Genomic DNA, 22239 nt, shown 5'->3' on the forward strand with positions numbered 1-22239 from the left:
ATATATATATATATATATATATATATATATATATATTATTATAAGATACTTTAGGATGTTTTATAGTGTTTTTGCTTTTTGGCACCACCTGGTCATCGTTCACACTTATTGTATGACAGAAAACATTCTTCAGCTTCTCCTTTTGTGTTTGATGGAGAAAAACCAGACAGGTTTGAAACGACATGAGCGTGTGTTATTCAAGGCTATTTTTATTTTTGAGTGTTCTGTCCCTTTAAACTGTGCAATAAAGTCTGTGGTGTGGAAAGAATCTGATGGTTTTATTGGTTCTCTGCTGTTCTGGGATATAAACATGACCACCGTCATCCTCTGAGCACCTTTTTAGTTCCATATAAAATATTCTCAACAAAATATTCACAACTTAGTGCCATTTAATACCAGAATGAAAGGTTTATAAGAAGGCAGATGAGGTGAACAGACTTTATGATGGTGGTCAAATCGATTATTTTTTCTTAGGTTTCTTGGGTTCATTTTAGTTTTCTCTCCTTTAGTGATCTGTCTCTCCTCAGTCCGAATAAACAACATAAACAACGCACAACCTGTTTCATTTATTGCTGCTGATATTGTCTGATGTCTATTGGCTGTTTCGGTGTCTCTTCTCTGGGGTGCAAAGCAATAAATACACCTTTCATTTTCATTGACTTTTTAAAAAAACGTTTCTGAGCAGTTGCTTAAACTCTGTGCCTCTCTATGTATTTGGGCTTGTGTCGTGTTGGCTTTGGGGTGGTTCATTGTTCTTCACTCATTTGCTTCTGTTTTGCTCTGTTTAGAGATCAGAGATGGTTGTTATTCGTTGGATTGCAGTCTGAATGTCAAAAATTTGCAAGCATCTGGGGTGTTAATTACACCCATTTGGTTTCTAGCCAAATTGATCAGTGCCAAAACATTGCTCTTCTCTAGAAATTGTACGCAAATCTGCAATTTCATTATTTGTTCATGAATTAAAAAATATATTATGATATTTTAAAATGTATATATACATTTTCCATCATCTTTTTTACCATAATACTATGAATGATAGATTTATAATAAATGAATAACACCATCTCTGGTTTAAGTACCCCAATTCTGAGCGCTGATTGGCTGAAAATGCTTTGTTTCAGTTTTTCTTTGTGGTAGCTTTTTGCTGTGGGGGGGGCACTGGCATTATGGTGGCAGTTGATTGGATGAATGCTGGCATGTCTTTCTTTGCAGCATGTGTCAGATGGCCTTCACTCGATATTGAGTTAATCTATTGTATTTAATGGTTGGGAGGGCCCTCTGCAGTGATTTTATCGCTACAAAAAGTAATGATTTAAAGACTCATTAAAGCCACAATATGTACGAGTTTTGTAATAAAATAGCCAAAATCCACTTGCACAGTGTGATATATTTCATTGTGTACTTGCATTATCCCAAACGTTTACCAATGATATGTAAATCCAGAGAGATTTATATATTGGCTTGTTCCTTGTCATTGTCGACTATTAATATATAAATATTCCCGCTATCCTCGGTTTCCGCTTGTAGAAACTATGGCATCACGAGTGGACAAATGCAGAAGTCGTAATTCATTATGATGGCATTAAATAATAATAAAAATGAATTCATTACCTCATCCGTAACCGTGATTAGCCAATTCAATGTTATTGTTTTAAAAAAGTGACTTCTAGTGGTGAAATCCTACATATTGTGCCTTTAATGCATTTTATTTGGCAAATTAAAGAAATGATTGTCGAAATTATCATCAGATCACTCGATTTTAAAATCTTCTCTATACTTAGTATGTATCCTATAATAGGCTTTATGCCCAGCTGCACTTCTTCCTGAACTTCAGCCAGCTCCTTGTTTCCTGTCTGCCATTATTGGACAAACTGATTAATCCAGGTGTGTCTGATTATTGTTGTTGTAACTACTGAGGTCAGGAACACCTGGATTAATCAGTTTGTCCAATAACGGAGGACAGGAAACAAGGAGCTGGATGAAGTTCAGGAAGTAGTGCAGCTGGGCATAAAGCCTATTGCGATGATAATAGGTGAATGTGTAGCCAGTTAGCATTTAATCAGATTTACATTTCTCCTTTCTCTCACAGCCCTGATGAAGATTCATGTCAGAAGTTCATTCCTTTTATTGGGGTATGTCATCCAGACCCCATCTTTGGCTTTTATTAATATGCAGGTCTTAAAGTTGGGTATTGTTCATATATATTTTAGTTACTTTTTTTGACTCTGTGTCTTGCCTGCAGATGGTAAAAGTGGGAATTGTTGAACATACGTCTGCCACGTCTGGTAAGTTGAGTTGAATCGATTATATATTAAATATAGTTTATATTGAACCTCAAATATATCAAAAGCAATATTTTGTGACCCTGTCTGTGAAAAACCAGCTAACATTATTTTTGTGAATTACTGTTTTCTACATAAAATCATCCAACATGATGTAAATTCTTTGAAAATATAACCTTAATATTTTTAATAGATTATAAGACTTTAGCCTGGATTTCGACTGATCATGCCTGTCTGTTTGTGTTTAAAGGCGATTCAGATGACGCTGCCACTGTGGGGTCTGCTCATCTCTCCTCTACCCCTCCTGCACAGATCTCCCCATTACTAAAAGAAGCATCTCCAACACCTCCCTCTTCTCCTTCTGTACACATGTCCAGGTACACACCCACAAACGTACACTGCTGTTACTATAATCATGACATACCTGCTCTGTGTTTTAGATCTCAGTCTTTTCATTCTGTATTATTTTGTGTTTGTGGCTGTAGTTCACTTGGAGGTGGCCAAGGGGAGCTGATGGGACTTCAAGTCGATTACTGGATTGCTCCATCAGAAAGAAAAAGGGAACTGGAGAAGAAAGACTCCTCTGCCAAAAACACACTCAAATGCACCTTCCGTTCCCTGCAGGTTAGCCGCCTCCCACTGAGTGGAGCAGAGATGACGCATCAGCCAACCATGTCCATGACCGTCGTCACCAAAGAGAAGAACAAGAAGGGTAAGACGGTTCACCTTTTTGTGTATTTACACAATAGTAAATTTAGTAAGTAATAAATGTATTAAAGTGATTGTTTGGCCAAAAATGATATTAAACCCACGATTTATTCACCCACAAGCTGTCCTAGATGCATATGTTTATAATTTTTCATGAACACATTTTCACATACTTAAGTTACAGGGTCCACTCCTTCAAGTCAAAGAAATGTGCATCCATCCTTCACAAAATAAATCCAAACGATGATAAAGGGTAACACCCGCGTTGTTGTTGTAGAAATATCCATATTTAAAACTTTACAAACGAAAATAACTAGCTTCCGGTTACTCCACCATCTTAGACTCCTCTGTATTCAGGAGAGAGTATCAGCATGTACGCACTTTTCTTAGTGACATATAACAAATTCGGAGGGCGGGGGCACAGAGCAGCAGCACAGAACCCTCCATAAACTGCATACGCTTTCATCTTGAATGCGGATGCGACTAAGATGGTGGCGTTACCGGAAGCTAGTTAATTAAGTTTTAAATATGGATATTTCTACAACAACAACGCGCGGATTACCCTCAGAAGGCCTTTGTTTATCATCCTGGAGCCGTTTGGATTTATTTTGTGAAGGATGGATGCACATTTTTTGGACTTTAAGGACATGGACCCCGTAACCTTTGCATTTGATAAACTAAAAGATCTAAAACATTTTCTAAAATAACTGAAAATGTGTTCATCTGAAAATGATGGACATATGCATCTCGGACAGCTTGGGGGTGAGTAGATCATGGGTTTAATATCATTTTTGGCCGAACTATCCCTTTAAGTGTATTGTATTGCTGTATTGTTTTTTTTTTAAACACTGATTGTTTCTGTGTTCAGTGATGTTTCTGCCTAAAAAGACCAAGGATAAGGAGTCAGAGTCTAAGAGTCAGGTGATCGAGAGTATCAGTCGACTCATCTGTACAGCCAAACAACAGCAGACCATGCTGAAAGGTGATCAGCCAATCAAATTCATTCAATATTTCAAATAAATAATAATGAATAATTAATTAAATGTATGATGTAGACCGTTTGCTTGTGCTGTGACGCGAATACGCGTCTGGTCCAAATTTACTTCCGGTTTCTGTTTGTTCAATGGTCTGACTAGTTGCTGCAACTGAAGTTTTAAACAAATACCTTGTCAAAAATAACAAATGTTTGGTTTCCTATGAAATCTAAGTGTTGTTTATTTTGCTTGTTATATAAATAAACTACTTTAAACTGATTTTTTTACTGGAAGTTATGTGTTTTCCACAAAAGCCGTTGTTTCTGTTGTTACTGCTGAAACCGTCTATAATACACTCATCGTAAGGATTATTAGGAACACCTGTTCAATTTCTCATTAATGCAATTATCTAATCAACCAATCACATGGCAGTTGCTTCAATGCATTTAGGGGTCCTGGTCAAGACAATCTCCTGAACTCCAAACTGAATGTCAGAATGGGAAAGAAAGGTGATTTAAGCAATTTCGAGCGTGGCATGGTTGTTGGTGCCAGATGGGCCGGTCTGAGTATTTCACATTCTGCTCAGTTACTGAGATTTTCACACACAAACAATTCTAGGGTTTACAAAGAATGATGTGAAAAAGGAAAAACATCCAGTAAGCAGCAGTCCTGTGGGCGAAAATGCTTTGTTAATGCTAGAGGTCAGAGGAGAATGGGCCGACTGATTCAAGCTGATAAAATAGCAACATTGACTGAAATAACCACTCGTTACAACCGAGGTATGAAGCAAAGCATTTGTGAAGCCACAACACGCACAAACTTGGCGCATGGGCTACAACAGCAGAAGACCCCACCCCAATTTGCAAGAGCTCACCAAAATTGGACAGTTGAAGACTGGAAAAATTTTGCCTGGTCTGATGAGTCTCGATTTCTGTTGAGACATTCAGATGGTAGAGTCAGAATTTGGCGTGAACAGAATTAGAACATGGATCCATCATGACTTGTAACCACTGTGCAGGCTGGTGGTGGTGGTGTAATGGTGTGGGGGATGTTTTCTTGGCACCCTTTAGGCCCCTTAGTACCAATTGGGCATTGTTTAAATGCCACGGCCTACCTGAGCATTGTTTCTGACCATGTCCATCCCTTTATGACCACCATGTACCTATCCTCTGATGGCTACTTTCAGAAGGATAATGGACCATGTCACAAAGCTTGAATCATTTCAAATTGGTTTCTTGAACATGACAATGAGTTCACTGTACTAAAATGGCCCCCACAGTCACCAGATCTCAATCCAATACGGGAGCTTTGTGCCCTGGATGTGCATCCCACAAATCTCCATCAACTGCAAGATGCTATCCTATCAATATGTGCCAACATTTCTGAAGAATGCTTTCAGCACCTTGTTGAATCAATGCTACGTAGAATTAAGGCAGTTCTAAAGGCAAAAGGGCGTCAAACACAGTATTAGTATGGTGTTCCTAATAATCCTTTAGGTGAATGTGTTATCTGTTGATGTACAGGTATAACTGAATAAAAGCATCTGATAAGTTAATACATGTAGAATAACAAAGAGAACATGACTGAAGATTAAAGATGGTGTTTCTGTTTTTTCTTCCCAGTGTTGATAGATGGAGTGGAATGGAACGATGTGAAGTTTTTTCAGCTGGCCGCTCAGTGGTCGTCTCACGTGAAACATTTTCCCCTTGCCATTTTCGGACCCTCCAAAGGGCCTTACTGATAAATACCCACCTGTATTCACTCCTCTATGCTACGGCTGCCTTTACACTCAGTGCTGCCTGAGGTTTTATTTCAAATCTGCTTTTCACGGTTCACATCTGTTTTTTATTTTGAGACATTGATTTTTCTTTTATGAAAGCAAGAGGGCATATTTTTGACTCTGTCGAGCTTTTAGAACCCACCGGTGTTTATAGTAAAATGAAGACTAATGAACTGATTCTTTAAACTGATTTAACTCCATAACTAGTGAGTTTTATTTCATTCTGTGAAGCCGTTTCAACACATCTCAACATCAGCACACTCGTGAAAGAGCAAACCAACAAAAGACAACACGGTGCCTCTGTCACGCAACAAATGACAGAATCTGAATCGAATTTGTTTAGGATTAATTTTCTATTTGGAGTTCCTGTGTGAACCCAGACGACTCCAGATTGTACAGACGGTTGATGAAGAGAACCTGATGTTCTCCCTTCGTCCTCCATTGTTCTTTTTTGCACCATACTGACTCTTTCTATCCAGTAACACGATTATTTGTGTGCTGCAGAATTTGAAGGGTTTTATGTGGGTTTGTTTTATTTGTGCGTATGTGTATGTGAGTGTATTCACTGAAGGTACTGAATGCTAAAGCACTTTTTAAACATTACTAGATTGTGTTTTTGTTATAATGCTTATTGTTCACTCCAGCTAAAAACTGCAGCAAAGCCTTGTGGGAACTCTGCAGAATCTGACAGCATCTGAGCTGAGTGTCTGTGATCGTGTCTACATTAGACAGGCCGTTGTCACACCTGCACTCTTTAAAAACGTATTTTTTATGTAACCATTTTTTAGAATTTGATGTATGTTTTGTTTTGTTTTGTTTTTGGGCTTGGGGGATGATTCTTGTTAGATATCCAATGTTTCCTTCAGCTGTGTGTTCTGTATTAGATTTAGAAAAGTGTGCCTAAAAACTGGCTGCGGCTTTGAAAGAGAGAATCTTAACAAACATGTCAAGAGCATGTCTGGGTCATGTTCCACCCCAAAATAAAAAATAAAGTAAACTTGAAGTAATATTTTCGATTAAAGACAAGCCTGTTATTCACACAACATAATGCTTAAAAACCCTAACTCTAAATTATACAGTATATTTTTACTGTAATCCACAAAAGTAATCTAATTACAGCACATTGAGACATATTTAAGTAAAAAGAATAAAAAGCTCAAAGCAAAACATTTGTGATTTTAGGGTTGAAATGTGACATGGACATGTTTTTGTGTAATATTAAATATTTACAAAAAGCCACATAAATATGACATTAATCTCACTAAATGTAGCATAAGAATTAATGTGTGCATTTGCCACCTGCAGGTGTCATGAGAACATGTAGCTATTAAAGTCTCAGTGTTATGAAGGGATTAGAAATACAGTTTTCTTAAGGCCTTTAATTGAGGCTCTAACCCATCTGACAGTCTCTTTCTTGCAGGGTTATCGTTTGATTTGTTTATTCCTCATTACTCATTTGTAACTCAAATTTTATTGTGCCTCACTTGCTCCTTAGAATGCCATCCCTATGAGGGAACTATCCCAATATTCAGCTCTCTGACACACACTTGTTATGCTTGTTATAGGTAACTAGTGTTTTTGGCCATTAGAAGTTTGGTAGAGTTTAATGAAAATATCTTGTGCTTGCCCAGACTGTAAAAGGGTCATAATTTATCATAATATGTAAGGAGTTGTGCTAATATGTCAGCTTATAGTTCAAGATGTGCTAAAGGACTGTCTCTTTGCCGTTAAAAATTATACCTGCCACTAGTATTAGTTTTTTTATTATTAAAAATATAATTTAAAGATATTTTAGCTTTTTAATTTAAATATCCTGCTCCAATTGAGGGGCATTTCTTGGATACATGTGTATTTGTAAGAAATATTGTTGAAAAAAAATACTACCACTGTAATTCCTTAACTGGAATTTAATAAAACTACACATACTAAAATTCTGGTTCCTGTTTTTTTTTTTTACTTCTGGCTGAATAATAAAATACATATTTTATTACATTTATTGGATATATAGCTATATATTTGCTACATTTATATGTATTTCATGTGTATATGTAAATGCATATTTATACGATGTAAAACGTATAAAAGCAAAATAAATTCATTTCACTAGATTTAGTTGAAAACATACTGAGCATTTAAAGGGTTCAGTTTGTACAATTATAACATACATTTAATTTTTAAAAAAAAATCAAATTTCGCAGTCAAATAAAAATCTTAAGGTCAAAATTAAATAGTTAAAAATAAGTAAACATTTAATAGAACATTTAAAGTATACTATAATCTAAACGTTAAACTGCAGAATATCACTATTTGTTAAGCTTACATATTTTGTCATGATCTTTTATAGGCTTTATAAAAAATTATTAACATTTATTTGAATAAAAAGTACATTTTAATTATATTATTTTAATTTGACTAAATGTAACTAAAAATAGTGTTGTTCATTAAAACAAATGTAATGTGTCTTGTGACCTGAAACCAAAAGAGGCGAGATACGAAATATCACAGAGACTTTTATTATATTTTATATTTCTATAAAATATGCAGAGTTTGGTTCCAAAATGAGATAAATCTGTTTTTAATTTTATTTTTTGTCAAAACATGTTTATAATTATGTTATGTTATGTGTTTATTGTGTTTTATTGTGTTACTTAGCTGTATTTCTTTTAATTATGAAGGCTTAAATAAAAAAAAAACAATTGCAGTTTGATTTTAATTGGAATTCACAATAAAAAAGAGATTTTTTAAAGTTAAAAAAATATATAGAATTTTATTACTAGTGCAATAAACAACATGACAGTTGCTCACATACTCCCGGGAGTAACGTTATGTGGGCAACTGTCATGTTGTAAAATTCTCAAAAAAAATAAGATTTTTAACAACCCATTTGTCGTCGAGACTGCACGGGTTCCGGTTCTGAGTGCGTGATCCGGTCCTATGACGTCATTACGTTTGCTCCGGAGCAGGAAGTGCCGGTGGTACTATAAACAACGCAAAACAATCCTCTATTTCTGCTGCGCAGTATCGCGCTTAAACGGACAAACATGTTATACTACATACCGTAACCAAACAAACTAACGTTAACCACCGAACCACAGCCTATGCTCAATCCCATGTCGGTCTAACGGCGGTGTCGAGACTGATTTAACGGAGGCGAGATGAAGGAGTCACTGGGCTGCTGCGGCATGCGGAGTGCCGTCGGGTTCCTTACCCGTAGGGCGATCCGTGGGGAGTCGCAGCTGAAGGGAGAGTTCCAGCGGCGGAGGATGGCCGGCTGCTCCAGCCTCTACAAGAAGGACATGCTCGGCCACTTCGGCTGCGTCAACGCCATCGAGTTTTCCAACAATGGAGGACAGTGGCTGGTGTCCGGTAAGATCCTCCGGTTGTGCACGGTGATTTTTTTTAGATGTAGGTCAGCATTAGAGACAGGCCGAAAAAAGTCTCTAACGGAGTTAGGGATAAGACTTCAAGCGACTTTATACAGGTTTTTTTTACTAGGGCATGACAGGTGTCAGCAACGAGTTATAAACATTAATACTCAACTCTGCTTATTAGTTTCTTTTCAGTAATATCTTCCTGTTCATTTATTTATTTATTTTTGCCTCATACCTTAATTCCAACTAAAATCTTAATTTTTGTGTTATGAATGTTTTTGCACATTTTTATTCTATACATTAGGCACGTATATTTGTAAAAAATATGTGTGTTGGTTTTTGCAATTTCTTAGGTTATATTTTCAGTCACTTTTACTTATAGCGCAAAATTGATCACAAAAGTGTTTTGAGTTTATTGTTTTCCACTTCTTGAGATGACATCCAAAGACTTGTACTCCATTAAACTGAACTTTGTGAACACTGAAATGCTTGCATTCCCCATATTTTGCTATAGGTGGTGATGACCGCAGAGTGTTACTTTGGCACATGGAGAAAGCCATACACTCACGAGCCAAACCAATCAAGTTAAAGGGGGAGCACTTGTCCAACATCTTCTGCCTGGCATTTGACAGCACTAACAAACGTGTTTTCTCTGGAGGTAAAACATACAATCCAATCACAATGCTTAATCTATGGGTGGCACAGAGGGGGCGTGTCTAGTTTCTGATGTTTCTGAATCTGTTGCCACAGGAAATGATGAGCAGGTGATTCTGCATGATGTAGAACGTGGCGAGACGCTCAATGTGTTCCTGCATGATGATGCCGTCTACGGTCTGTCCGTTAGTCCTGTTAATGATAACGTCTTCGCCAGCTCCTCTGATGATGGCAGAGTTCTCATATGGGACACACGAGAGCCACCACATGGAGGTACAAACATACATACACACACACTATATATAGGATGCAGCATTCCAAGGCAGGAAGGCAGTAAGGCATGTTTGAATCCAATTTTTCCAGTTTGCTTTACTTTCTGACTCCAGAGATATCTTCATCCTCTTGTACCATTTTCTATAAAATATGGAAGTGTTTGGTGACTTCTAAATTCATCCCTGTTTGGATTCTAAGGAATGAATGGGGCTAGGCAAAATGCTAACACATTCACAATGCTCTAAACCAGTGGTTTTTAAACTGGGGGCCGCAAGATGGTGATCATGAATTCTGTGTAATTAAACCTAAAAAATAATAAGCCAACTAACCAACAGCACTACTAGGTATAATTTTATATGTTTTGTTTAATTAAAATATTACATTTTAAAACTATTTTTGTCATAAATTTTCTTTCGGGGGGCCACGAAAAAATGCACTGTACACAAGGGGGGCCGCACGCTGAAAAGGTTTGGGAACCACTGCTCTAGACAAATATTATGTGCACGCATTAGACATTTAGACACCACTGTATCCTACAAGAGACATTTTGCCCACATTCTTGAGTTTACAGGCACACAAACACTTGGTACATTCATGCAACATCTACAAACCATGTAAACACCATACACACGTGCCTTGTGTACTCTGCTTGTCAAAGTTAAGTGGATTATTAGCAGATGGTAATTTAACAGGATTACACCACACTGCACCTGACTTCAGTTACTGAACGCTTTTGTTTGTTGCTTCAAAAGTGGCATGACTCTCAATCAGCTTTCTCCTGGTTATGTTTAAAGTTTTACTGTAGGTTTAGTGGCATTTATTCATAACAGATAAAGGATATCTGTCTTAATCCTTGAGTTTGTTGTGTATTGCAGAACCCTTCTGTTTGGCCAACTACCCCTCAGCATTTCACAGTGTGATGTTTAACCCCGTTGAACCCCGTCTGCTGGCCACCGCAAACTCTAAAGAGGGGGTGGGACTGTGGGACATCCGCAAACCTCGCAGGTGAGATGGAGATCAAACGCATACACGCCTACTCTCTATCTATTGAAGTGCTCTTCCCCTACGTTCCCCTACCGTATTCTCTTATTAGCCTACTAATGCATTTATGTTTGATACTGTACCTAATTTAATTTTTCTTGAATTCAAACAATATTTAGATTTGTCACATTGTGTAATATCACCACAGACCCCAAGGGGCCGTGGACCCCCTGTTTTAGACCCACAATTTCATCTAAATCAGTAAAAATATGGTCTGTTTAGTACTATTAGAACTGGTCTGGTAAAGGATTAGTCAATAAAAAAAAAAAAAGATAATTTACTCACCACCATGTCATCCAAAATGTTGATGTCTTTCTTTGTTCAGTCGAGAAGAAATTATGTTTTTTGAGGAAAACATTCCAGGATTTTTTGTCATTTTAATGGACTTTAATGGAACCCAACACTTAACGGCGGTTTCACACCGCAAGCGTGAGCAGCGCGTATGGTTTGCGTGAGCAGCGAGTGAGGAGAGCGTGTGCTGCGCGTGGCCATTGTGCTTTCACAAAAATTAAAAAAATTCACTCAGTGATTGACAGCATGAAGCAGTCGATCGTGTTTAAGCATAAGATTTAGATTTAGATGTATCTGTTTCTCTGAAGATTATTAAGATAGATGAGGACTCATTTGTTGGGCAGAGTGAATGACAGACAGGGCAGTCTTCTGGCAACAGTGTGTTTAAACATTTCATTGCAGTGTGCATGCTTTAATTTGTTAACATGGGCACCGAAAAACACGCGCCGCTTACGTGCTGCTCACGTTTGCGGTGTGACACCGGCGTAACACTTATCTCAACACTTAAAAGTTTTTTTCAACGGAGTTTCAAAGGACTCCAAAAGATCCCAAACGAGGCATAAGGGTCTTATCTAGCAAAACGATTGTCATTTTTGACAAAAAAAAAATAAAAAATATGCGCTTTTAAACAACAACTTCTCTTCTTCTACCGGCTGTGTGACGATCCAGCGCGACCTCACATAATTGCGTAGTGACATAGAAAAGTCATTACATATATGAAACGCACATTTGCGAACCATTTTATACACTAAACTGACACAAAGACATTAATTAGTATCAGTTGACATACAACAACGTCGGAACGGTCCTCGTTCTCCACACTTGTAAACACTGGGGTGTAGTTTCACAAACGTCATCTGTGACCTCTTGACGTGATGACGTATTGCGTGAGGTCGCGCTGGCACGTCAGAGGACCGGAGATAGACGAGAAGTCGTGTTAAAAGTGCATATTATTATTTTTCTTGTCAAAAATGACAATCGTTTCGCTAGATAAGACCCTTATGCCTCGTTTGGGATAGTTTAGAGTCCTTTGTTACTTCGTTTAAAAAAAAAGTGTTGTGTTGAGTTCCATTAAAATCCATTAAAATGAGAAAAATCCTGGAATGTTTTCCTCAAAAAAACATAATTTCTTCTCGACTGAACAAAAAAAGACATCAACATTTTGGATGACATGGTGGTGAGTAAATTATTTGGAAATGTACTAATCCTTTAATATAGCTGTCTGCTGTACTTCCCCAGACCAGCAGAGGACAGCACAGTGTGTGTTTTTGTAAAGATGTTCTCATATTTGTCTTGTTGCAGAATCTAAAAATTTTATTCAACACATTCACATGGTAATCCTTCATATTACTTTCCTCTTTCTCTAGTTCTCTGTTGAGATATGGAGGGAGTTTGTCTCTTCAGAGTGCCATGAGCGTGCGCTTTAACAGCATGGGAACGCAGCTGCTGGCTCTGCGCAGACGTCTGCCTCCTGTCTTGTATGAGCTGCACTCTCGTCTACCCAGCTTCCAGTTTGATAACCAGGGCTACTTCAACTCCTGCACAATGAAGAGCTGCTGCTTCGCCGGAGACAGGGATCAGGTTAGATAAACACCATTATAGGTGCATTGTGTAATTTTTTATAATTTACTTAACTATATTATCAGTGGTGTATACGCCATTCACGTTTATGCATTTGGCAGATGGTTATATCATTGACCTCAAGGGACATTTGTCTCAGTATGTGTTTTTCCTGGAAATCTAACACATGACATTTGGGTTGCCGACACACTGCTCTACCTGGAACCCACAAAACATCAAAAAATATCAAATACTAAGGGGGTATATAACTACTCAGATTAAATATGACACAGTCTTAGGCCACCGCCAGCTTTGTTGTTTTAACAAAGTTTTAATAAGCATTCATAATAATTTTTTGCTCTCTTGATTAAGATACAAACAGAAAATACAGTAAATATCTACTTATCCACAATTTTCAGAACAAAATGGCTTTTTCTGTTCGAGGGGCGCTAAATTAAAATAAGTGTTCGGAGTGTTGTGTGTTGCTCATTTTCAAAATATGTGTTTGTTGCGTCATGTAAACCATGTGCATCACGTGTTTTGTCAAAATAAGTGCCTGCTGCACACGCGTCAAAACCGTTTATGATAAAAGAGACGCTCACATTCACAAAATACACGCAAGAGTTTAACACTAAACTCTGATGAGATTATGCGAGTATCTGGCAAACACAAGCGTCTCTTTTATCATAAACCCTTTAGACACGCCTGCAGCAGGCACTTATTTTGACAAGACGCGTGACGCTCACAGGACCTCTCGAAGCGCAGAACACATATTAAAAAAAAAAGGAACCACACACGTGAAGGGCTACATACATGTTGTGACAAACTTCGCATGGAGCACCGTCAAAAAAAGAAGTCACCGGCCGCCACTGGTGTTTAATGTGACCTTGAACTCTTTTGAGGAGTCTTTTGAGGTCATAGAGTCAAAAGATTAAAGATTTGTAAATGAGGGTTTTGTTTGTTTAGGTTAAAGAGAGAATGCAGGTTCCTTTGTTATGCTAAAGTGTAAAGGGAGGTCACACTAAATACTTAACAATTTAGCTTAGAATTTTATTCATTTTTTTATTTTGCATACTAATTTCTTGTATTGTGTGGTTGTATTCTAATAAAAAAAAAACATAAAGAAACATGGTTAGCTTTTCCATTAAGTTTAGTACTAGGGCTGGGATAAACGATTATTTTTTTAACGATTAATCTAGCGATTATTTTTTCGATGCATCGATTAATCTAACGATTCATTTTGTCAGTCCGATTAGACTTCGATTCGATTCGATTCTCGATTATCTCCCCATTAATTAACTAATAGAAAGTTATACATGTTGATTTACATTTCTGAATGTAAACATTTCAATATATCTTTATTGCTCTTAAAATTTCAAAATAAAAAAGACTATACAAGTGCAAAATAATGCATTCTTAGACAGAGGTAGCATTCAATAAAGCGTTTGCAGCACATACTTTGCAGTTCAGTAACAGTATAAAAATCTCAAGTTCAAATTACTTTATTTTACATGCATTTATGAGCAAAACCTCTTCAATGTGCCTTTTGATGGTCTGTGTAATTTTTATAACTAGATTTGTTTAATCCACATTGTTTTCGTGCTGTTCTAGTCCATTTAATGACAGATATAAACACAATTATAGACTTAAGAAGCACATATATTATTAAATCTCTTTCTCTTAAGTTTGTTAAGATAGATTAGGACTCATTTACTGCTGTACAGAGAGTGAATGAAAGCGCAGTCTTCTGGCAACAGTGACATATTTCATTGCTTTCTGTTAAATTGCTCAAATGACTGTTTAAAACACACTTGGCATCACATTCATGATTTTATGGTAAAATGACACTTTTTCGCGTAAATCCACGAGCATTTAAACCATAAACAAAGCACTTTCACTTTAATTGAGCGTGAGCAGCGCAGCAGAACCACGCAGAAACGATTGCAGCACTGTTGCTACAGCACCGCCCAAGTATTTGCAGCTGGCTCCGACCTCCGTTTATATCCGTTTCGAGCCGCGAGCTCGCGCTGCTCATGCGGCGGGGTGCATGCTTGTTAACATGGGCGATGAAAAAACCACGCGCCGCGCGGCCGCAGGCACTCCTCACCCTTGCTGTGTGAAACCGGCGTGGACTGAAGCCAATTGCGTTGCTACTACTGCGCCGCCTTTTTGGGTCTGACGAATCGACGCGCATATTTTGCGTCGACGTATTTTTTGCGTCGACGTAGTCGATTACGTCGACGCGTTGTCCCAGCCCTATTTAGTACCTCTTCAGAGTAGGAGGGATTATAGGCGTGTTGTTATATTTGCGCTGCCTACTGCTCTGACATCATACATGTGAAAGCGTCGTTGGAATGCAATACATCCCCATACATTAATTTATTTCTCAGTCCTCCACAAAATCAAAATTGACCACCACAAATAGATGTTTGCACATTGGGTTTATCACTACCTCTGTATCACATGACAGTTTTTGTACAAACACCCATGGTGTAAGTCGACGCACACTGCTAAGTTGCAAAATAAACGTGCATGCCAACCTGCGTGTTGCGAATGTGCCGCCACAAACACTGGTATGGTGCTCCTTATTCTCAGCCTGTGGAGGTTTTTCACGGCTAAAAGGGAGTTTGGAAACTTACAACAAAGCACAGATGACAACAGGCTTGCTTGACAGCGCACGCACGAAGGTAAAGCTAATCTTGCATTATAGCGATGACGCTGGTAGTGACGACTCTCTCAGACCAATCAGTGATCTACAGTGTTTTCATGTCACGTTTTAGTATCAGCTCAGCTCGCTTGGAACCCCAACCGAGGTGTTACTAAAAAAGTATCGGGTACTACGTACTGCACCAAGTGGAAAAGCTCACAAAAGTAAGCTGACCTGACCCAAACCGTGGGGTACTATGCAATGGAAAAGCACCTTTAGACTTGCCACTCAATCTCTGGTCTTTGTCTTTGTCAAAAAAACTCTCAGCATCTTAAAGTGCACTTGTTAGATTGTGAACTGCAACCAACAGCTCCTTACACAGCTCACCCCTCGATTTCAAAACGCATGGAGAAGTTCTGATAGCCGCCACAGGACAAACATGTCATCATCGGAGACAACAAAGTAACAAAACACACTCTATAGAACAGTTTGTCCATGTAGGGCTACTGTAGAAACATGGCAGCGCAAAATGGCAATTTCCATTTAAGAGGAGGCGTGGTGAATGTAGATAAAAACGGCTCATTCTAAGGTATTAAAAACAATACAGTTCATTTTGCAAGGTCTGTAAACACCACCAATAATGTAGTTATTTATATTATATTGCATTGGATTTCTGTCACAAGAGATCCTTCTCAAAGTTACACAATGCACTTTTAAAGTACGACTCTTGACAAACCTTTGTTATTGCGAAAGCTATCCTAGTGCCTAGACTATACAATGTACTGTGAATGTCGCTCACAGTAAGAAATGTAAAGTCTGCCAATGATTGTTTTTCAAATTCAAGGAGGTGAATTTGTTACAAATGTGTTGCTTAGATAGGATTTAATAATTAGCCGATCCTGTTAATGTGTGTGTCTGGTAATGAATAATATGTCTGCGTGTGGATGATCAGTATTGCGCAGTTGAGTTGTGTGTGTGTACATGTTTGTGAGAGAGTGTTGAGGTATGTTCAGTGGTGGAATGTTGTGTTAAGGCTTGTAGTTGCATGTTTTATCATTGGTGAATCTAAAGCGGAGCAGATGCTGGACTTTGTGTATGCGCGTGCATGTGTTTGTGTGTGTGTGCTGGTCTGTTTGGTTTGTGTTTGGCTGTTGTGTATATTTGTCCAGCTGTCTCTCCCCTCCACAAACTGTGTTCCTCCTCTCTGAATCAGACTTATATATGCGCCTCCATAGAGAGTCGGATAAACAGCTTTGTATGTACGATCCTAAACTTGTTGTGTGTGAACATAACTTTTCTGAAGCTTTTCATAGTGTCAAATCATATTACACAAGAACCCCGTGATATAATCGGTTTGTGTGGTGCAGTAATGTGTGTTTCTGTGTTTTCAGTACATCCTTTCTGGCTCGGATGATTTTAACCTTTACATGTGGAGAATCCCCACTGACCCTGAAGCAGGTAATCAGAACACATTCAGGTCAACCATATCTAATGTTTTTGTACTCTCTTTGATAGCTCATGTTCATATGTATACCCTGTAGTATATGTCGATCTTTAGACAGATGCGCTTTATGTCTTTGCAGGAGGTGCGGGTCGAGTGGTGAACGGGGCCTTTATGGTTTTGAAGGGTCATCGGTCTATTGTGAATCAGGTTCGCTTTAATCCACACACGTACATGATCTGCTCTTCCGGTGTGGAGAAGGTCATTAAGGTCAGTTGGATCTTTTATAATAATGTGTGAACAACATCATGGTAAAATAGTATTTATACATACTAATAAGTTTTATTGGGTTCTTAAAGGGACACTCCACTTTTTTTGAAAATAGGCTCATTTTCCAGCTCCCCTAGAGTTAAACATTTGATTTTTACCGTTTTGGAATCCATTCAGCCGATCTCCGGGTCTGGCAGTACCACTTTTAGCCTAGCTTAGCTTAATCCATTGAATCTGATTAGACCATTAGCATCGCGCTCAAAAATAACTAAAGAGTTTCAATATTTTTTCTATTTAAAACTTGACTTGAAGTTAAAAGTTGTGATTTTCTAGGCCGAAAATAGTTTCCTTGGTTACTTTCAATTGCAGGGGAATATTTTCAGGCAGTGCGTAATATCATTGCGCCTGCTGTTGCGATGGTACAGCAGCAAAGTCCTTGATTATTACGCCAGAATGAGAGTATAGATCCTAGCTATTTCAGCCTAGAAAATTGCAACTTTTAATTTTCCGTTGGTCTTAGTACACGATGTAACTACAGAAGAGTCAAGTTTAAAATAGGAAAAATATCAATATCTCTTTGGTTATTTTTGAGCGTGATGCTAATGGTCTAATCAGATTCAAAGGATTGTGCTAAGCTATGCTAAAAGTGGTACAGCCAGACCCGGAGATCCACTAAATGGATTCAAAAATGGTAAAAATCAAATGTTTAATTCTAGGGGAGCTGGAAAATGAGCCTATTTTTTAAAAAAGTGCAGTGTCCCTTTAAATGAGCTGGATGTAACATTAACATCTAGTGGCTAAACTTTGCGGTATCGCAGTCAAAATTCAAAACATTGGAGACATTTTATTCTCTGCCCCCCTCTTTGGTTCCCAGACACCTACAGGAGTGCAACTAGTCTGTTTTTTACATGTACATGAACATATGCGCACAGTCGAATGCACAGCTTAGTAAAGTATCATTTATTTGACTCGTACATGTACACAGATGTTCGACGCATGCGCATTGCATCGTCACAATGCAGTCCATCTTGGCTGCATACTACATTCTCCTGTAGGCGCATGCTCGACGAACTACGTGTAAAATGTATGCAGGCCAGGGTTTAAAAAATTTGGCGGTGCGCACTCTTCTGATGCTGATATTGTGTCATGCGCACTGTTTGCAGACCCTCACGTACACGTAAAAAATTGACTATACTTTGGCCTTTAGTTTGGATCTCCAATAATGTCTTCAGTTTTCAGTCTGCTCCTCGCATTAACATATTTTGTGGCTTTAAAAGACTTGGAGTATAACACAAGCCATTATTTTATTCTTTCATGGTACATTTTTGTCATTTTTGGAGCTCAACAGACTTAGTCTTATGGGTTTGGAACAACCTGTCGATAAGCATAACAAAGAAATTCATTTCTGGATGTCTGGAAAGAAAACATGCTTGAACTTGTGTCTGGCCTTGGTTTAGACTTAAATGAATTTCTGCTGTCACTGGTTTAGGAAACCCTGAAGACACAGAATCTGGTGTCTTACTCTTTGATCTGGTTATTTGCCAACTGCTGAAATCAAATTAAGTCTAAGTGTTAGAACTTTATAGCTGAAAAATATCAAGTAATTGGAGCACATCAAATATTAATCCTCATATTGGTTGTCATAAAGACAACAAGGGCTTAATTTTTTAGTGTGTGGTTTTCATAGCTGCTTTGCCATTTGAACAACTGTTTCGCATTGTTTAAGTATGTTTTAGTTAAGAGTGAGCCTATAGTAATTTTTTTTCTGGTGGTTCTTGTGAAATCTTGTTTGGCAAGGAGAGGAGATGTTGGGTAACACTTGCACATTGTCCTCTCTATTGCTAAAATGTAAGATTTTGATTGTGACACATTCTGCTGTCTGCTGTGTTTTTACAGATGATCATGTTTACATCTATTCACAAGAACCTTTGATTATATAGTGGGGTCCAAAATTATGAGACCGTTAATGACATTGCTTCTATTTAGCATTTTCGTAATTCAATTTTTTATAGATTGTAATTACGGCATAACACTTTAGAGGAAAAATATATTTTAAAATTAGCATGAATTACATCACAGACTTTGGTATGTACAAGTTTGTACAAAACCAGTACAAAAAGTTATCTAAACGTTTCAAACAGCATTTTGTGCTTTAGTGGAAGGAGGCAAATCTGACAGTACATTCACACAGGGCGTAAGCGTTAAAGCTTCCCATTGACTTTTAATGGGTGACGTCATGTGTTGCCGAACTGAATTGTGGATCCGTCGACGCCGTGTCACTGTCGTTGCTCGCGGCAGAAGTTGAACATTTCTCAACTTTTGAAGCGGCAACGCGTGCGTTACCCAATCAGATCACCTTATGCAAATAACCTAGGCATAGCAAGTCAATTACGTTTATGGAAGACCGGAGCATAGGTTGCGGCCACTGTGATTGGCTGTTGGCCACGTTTCAGACAAGCCTTCTGTCAAGCATTAACGCTTTCGCCCCGTGTGAATGTACCGTGAGTGTCGTATGGTCACTTTCACGATTTTGCTAAGGTTAGCGACACACCAAACCGATAAAGTTGGCGCCAAACTGTGAGGTCGCTCAGATTGCCCACATTTTGGCTTTGTCTGGGTCCAAAGTTGCCCTGACACAGGAGATGGATGGCGGCCAAGTAGTACGTCTGTTCCGCCACTGTGTGAGATGAGATAACTTTCCGTACCAGCAGGTGGCAGTAGTCAGTATTGCAGGAACACAAAACATAAACAATATCACACACCACAGATGAGTGGATTCATGATATATCCGTCTTATAAAATATATCCATCTATTAAAAATGAGACGAGTGTTATTGTGCATTCCCTTTAGACCTTGTTCATTTGCTCGCTTTGTCATTTTGTTTTTTTTCTTGTGCATTGGTTTGCTATGCTAAACCAATCAAAATGATTCAACTCTTAGACAAGTGCCACCGCTGATTCGACATGCTGAATTGTAAAAAAGGCAACAATGACTTATTTTAGCTGACTTACTTTATCCGTAAGCGGCAAGAAACCTGCCCAACAGCAGATGGGTGGCTTGGTGTGTACCTAGCTTTACATTTGTTTAATGATATTATAACACTGTAGATTCCCAGACATTCATTTTGTGTTTCAGCTTTTTGGTTTCTGTTCAGTTTTTCTGTTCTGTTCTGAGATGCAAACCCTAACCCACTGTACGGAAGTTTAAATCTGACTGTGACTTTATCTCGACAGGTATGGAGTCCATATCAGCAGCCAGATAGTATTGGTGATCTGGATGGTTTGGTGGAGGATAAGTCTCGCTCTCTCTACACCCATGAGGAATACATAAACCTGGTCCTCAACAGCGGTAATGGTTTATCGCACGATTACGTCAGCCAATCAGTGCAGGAGGACCCCCGGATGATGGCATTCTTTGACTCGCTGGTCCGACGTGAGATCGAAGGCTGGAGCTCGGATTCGGACAGCGATTTGAGCGAGGGCGCTATTCTGCAGCTGCGCGCCAGAGCTCGTCGTTCTGCGCGATCCACACCACAATCTACTGCTAATGTATTAGCTGCTCCTCAGAGTGACTCTGACCACTCCTCTTCATCGTCATTGGCTGGGCTGGATGCGTCGGGAAGTGAGCGGACTGATCAGGACAGGAGCCAAGCGGGACCTCGTGCATCTGCATTCCTGCTGGACATGGTAAACGAGGACTCTGATTCCAGTGGATTCTGGTTAGACCCAATGCCGCGTCCCAGATCCCCGAGCCCGCGTGAGAACTCGAGTCTCTCTAGCCATGCCTCATCAGTGGGTGTGGTGTCTAGTTCTAGCTCCTCCCCCAGTTCTTCTAGCTCCTCCTCCAGCAGTGATGGAATTGATGAGGAACTGCGTAGGAGCAGGATGCGGCAACGCAATGCTGCCAGGTGGAGGCGCCATATCAGCCTTGCTGACAGAGATTCTGCCACCAGTCTACATGCTGCTACAGATCACAGTAACTACCCCAGTATATCCATCCGTGATGCGTCATCGCCCTCCTCATCCTCAGGTGATGAAAGTAGACCGTTAAGGAATCATGGGAAAGAAAAGGCAAGTGGACACGTCTCAAGTCCCCAACGTTTATCTGAAAGACATGCACAATCACAGTCCAGATTTAGACGTCGCATCACTTCGTCACATCGCTCGGGCGGTGATGCTCGTGTCGACAGAGCAAAATCACGCGTTGGCTGGTGTGTAGAGTCTGGGGAGGAACTAGAGAGAGGGAGAACTAGTGGGGAAGATTTAAGTGCAACACACAATGCTGGGGAGGAAAGAAATGTAACACTCAACAGTCACACCAATGCAAGCACTAGTTTAAATGGACATTCACACACAGATGTGGCGAGTGTGAGCCGTGCAGACTCGGTTCACCAAGAATCCTCTAGGGGGGACTTGGGAGGCTCCAAGAGCCAGGTAGATCCCTCTAGCAGGGATTCAGCAAGTGTTGCTGCAAAACGGACTTGTTCGGACTCGGGAGACGAAGAGGGGTCTCCGTCGGAGAAAAAGGCTAAAACATAGTGATGTCACATCACAAACTAACTCTACGCGTTTTGTTTTTTGAATTTTAAACCTCTTCCCTCTTCCTTTCTTTCTGATGTCATGCATTCTGGGGTCATACCACAATGATGACACTAAAAAAAAAAATGTTAGTGGTATTACTATGGTATGGAAAAATAATACATGCACTGCTTTTGGTTTCATAATATTTTAGTTTCATAGAACCTTTAACCTTACGTTGGGTTTTGGTTTGTTTTGGGACTGCGAAAAAAAAAAGTGAGCATTTCTGTAAGAATGCCTTTTGTGAGTCTGTTTCAGTGGGACTGTAGGGTAGGGGTGGAGCAAGAAACAGTGTTTCCATGGTAACCTCATTGAACAGCAGCTGTTTGAGTTGTGCATTAAAGTTCTGTTCCAGTGTTTCCATAGAAA

General features: G+C 39.0%; 2 protein-coding genes across 4 annotated transcripts in view; both read left to right on the forward strand.

The window, feature by feature from the left end:
• The window catches only part of pacs2 (phosphofurin acidic cluster sorting protein 2), a 46683-nt gene extending 38996 nt beyond the window's left edge, over nucleotides 1-7687 (forward strand). For all 3 annotated transcript variants that reach the window (XM_065296354.2, XM_073812822.1, XM_065296355.2), the window contains 6 exons: nucleotides 2090-2132; nucleotides 2243-2285; nucleotides 2533-2659; nucleotides 2768-2994; nucleotides 3859-3972; nucleotides 5587-7687. In XM_065296354.2, coding sequence (XP_065152426.1) covers nucleotides 2090-2132; nucleotides 2243-2285; nucleotides 2533-2659; nucleotides 2768-2994; nucleotides 3859-3972; nucleotides 5587-5705 — 673 coding nt within the window. In that variant the 3' untranslated portion in view covers nucleotides 5706-7687. The remainder of the gene's footprint in view (nucleotides 1-2089; nucleotides 2133-2242; nucleotides 2286-2532; nucleotides 2660-2767; nucleotides 2995-3858; nucleotides 3973-5586) is intronic.
• A 993-nt stretch (nucleotides 7688-8680) lies between these two features.
• On the forward strand, nucleotides 8681-22239 carry dcaf5 (ddb1 and cul4 associated factor 5). The gene is made up of 8 exons (XM_065296360.1): nucleotides 8681-9110; nucleotides 9630-9773; nucleotides 9866-10042; nucleotides 10918-11047; nucleotides 12742-12955; nucleotides 16973-17039; nucleotides 17165-17292; nucleotides 20527-22239. The coding sequence occupies exons 1-8, from the start codon at nucleotides 8900-8902 to the stop codon at nucleotides 21829-21831; spliced, it is 2376 nt and encodes a 791-aa protein (XP_065152432.1). The 5' UTR covers nucleotides 8681-8899; the 3' UTR covers nucleotides 21832-22239.

This window comes from Paramisgurnus dabryanus, chromosome 20 (assembly GCF_030506205.2).
Source record: "Paramisgurnus dabryanus chromosome 20, PD_genome_1.1, whole genome shotgun sequence".
Taxonomy (NCBI): Eukaryota; Metazoa; Chordata; class Actinopteri; order Cypriniformes; family Cobitidae; genus Paramisgurnus; species Paramisgurnus dabryanus.

Excerpts from the sequence above, each read along its gene's own strand:
- dcaf5 (XM_065296360.1), top strand. The coding sequence starts at position 8,900 with ATGAAGGAGTCACTGGGCTGCTGCGGCATGCGGAGTGCCGTCGGGTTC. Across the intron at positions 9,111-9,629 it reads AGGACAGTGGCTGGTGTCCG|GTGGTGATGACCGCAGAGTG; the intron begins GTAAGATCCTCC and ends ATTTTGCTATAG. Across the intron at positions 17,040-17,164 it reads CCCCACTGACCCTGAAGCAG|GAGGTGCGGGTCGAGTGGTG; the intron begins GTAATCAGAACA and ends ATGTCTTTGCAG.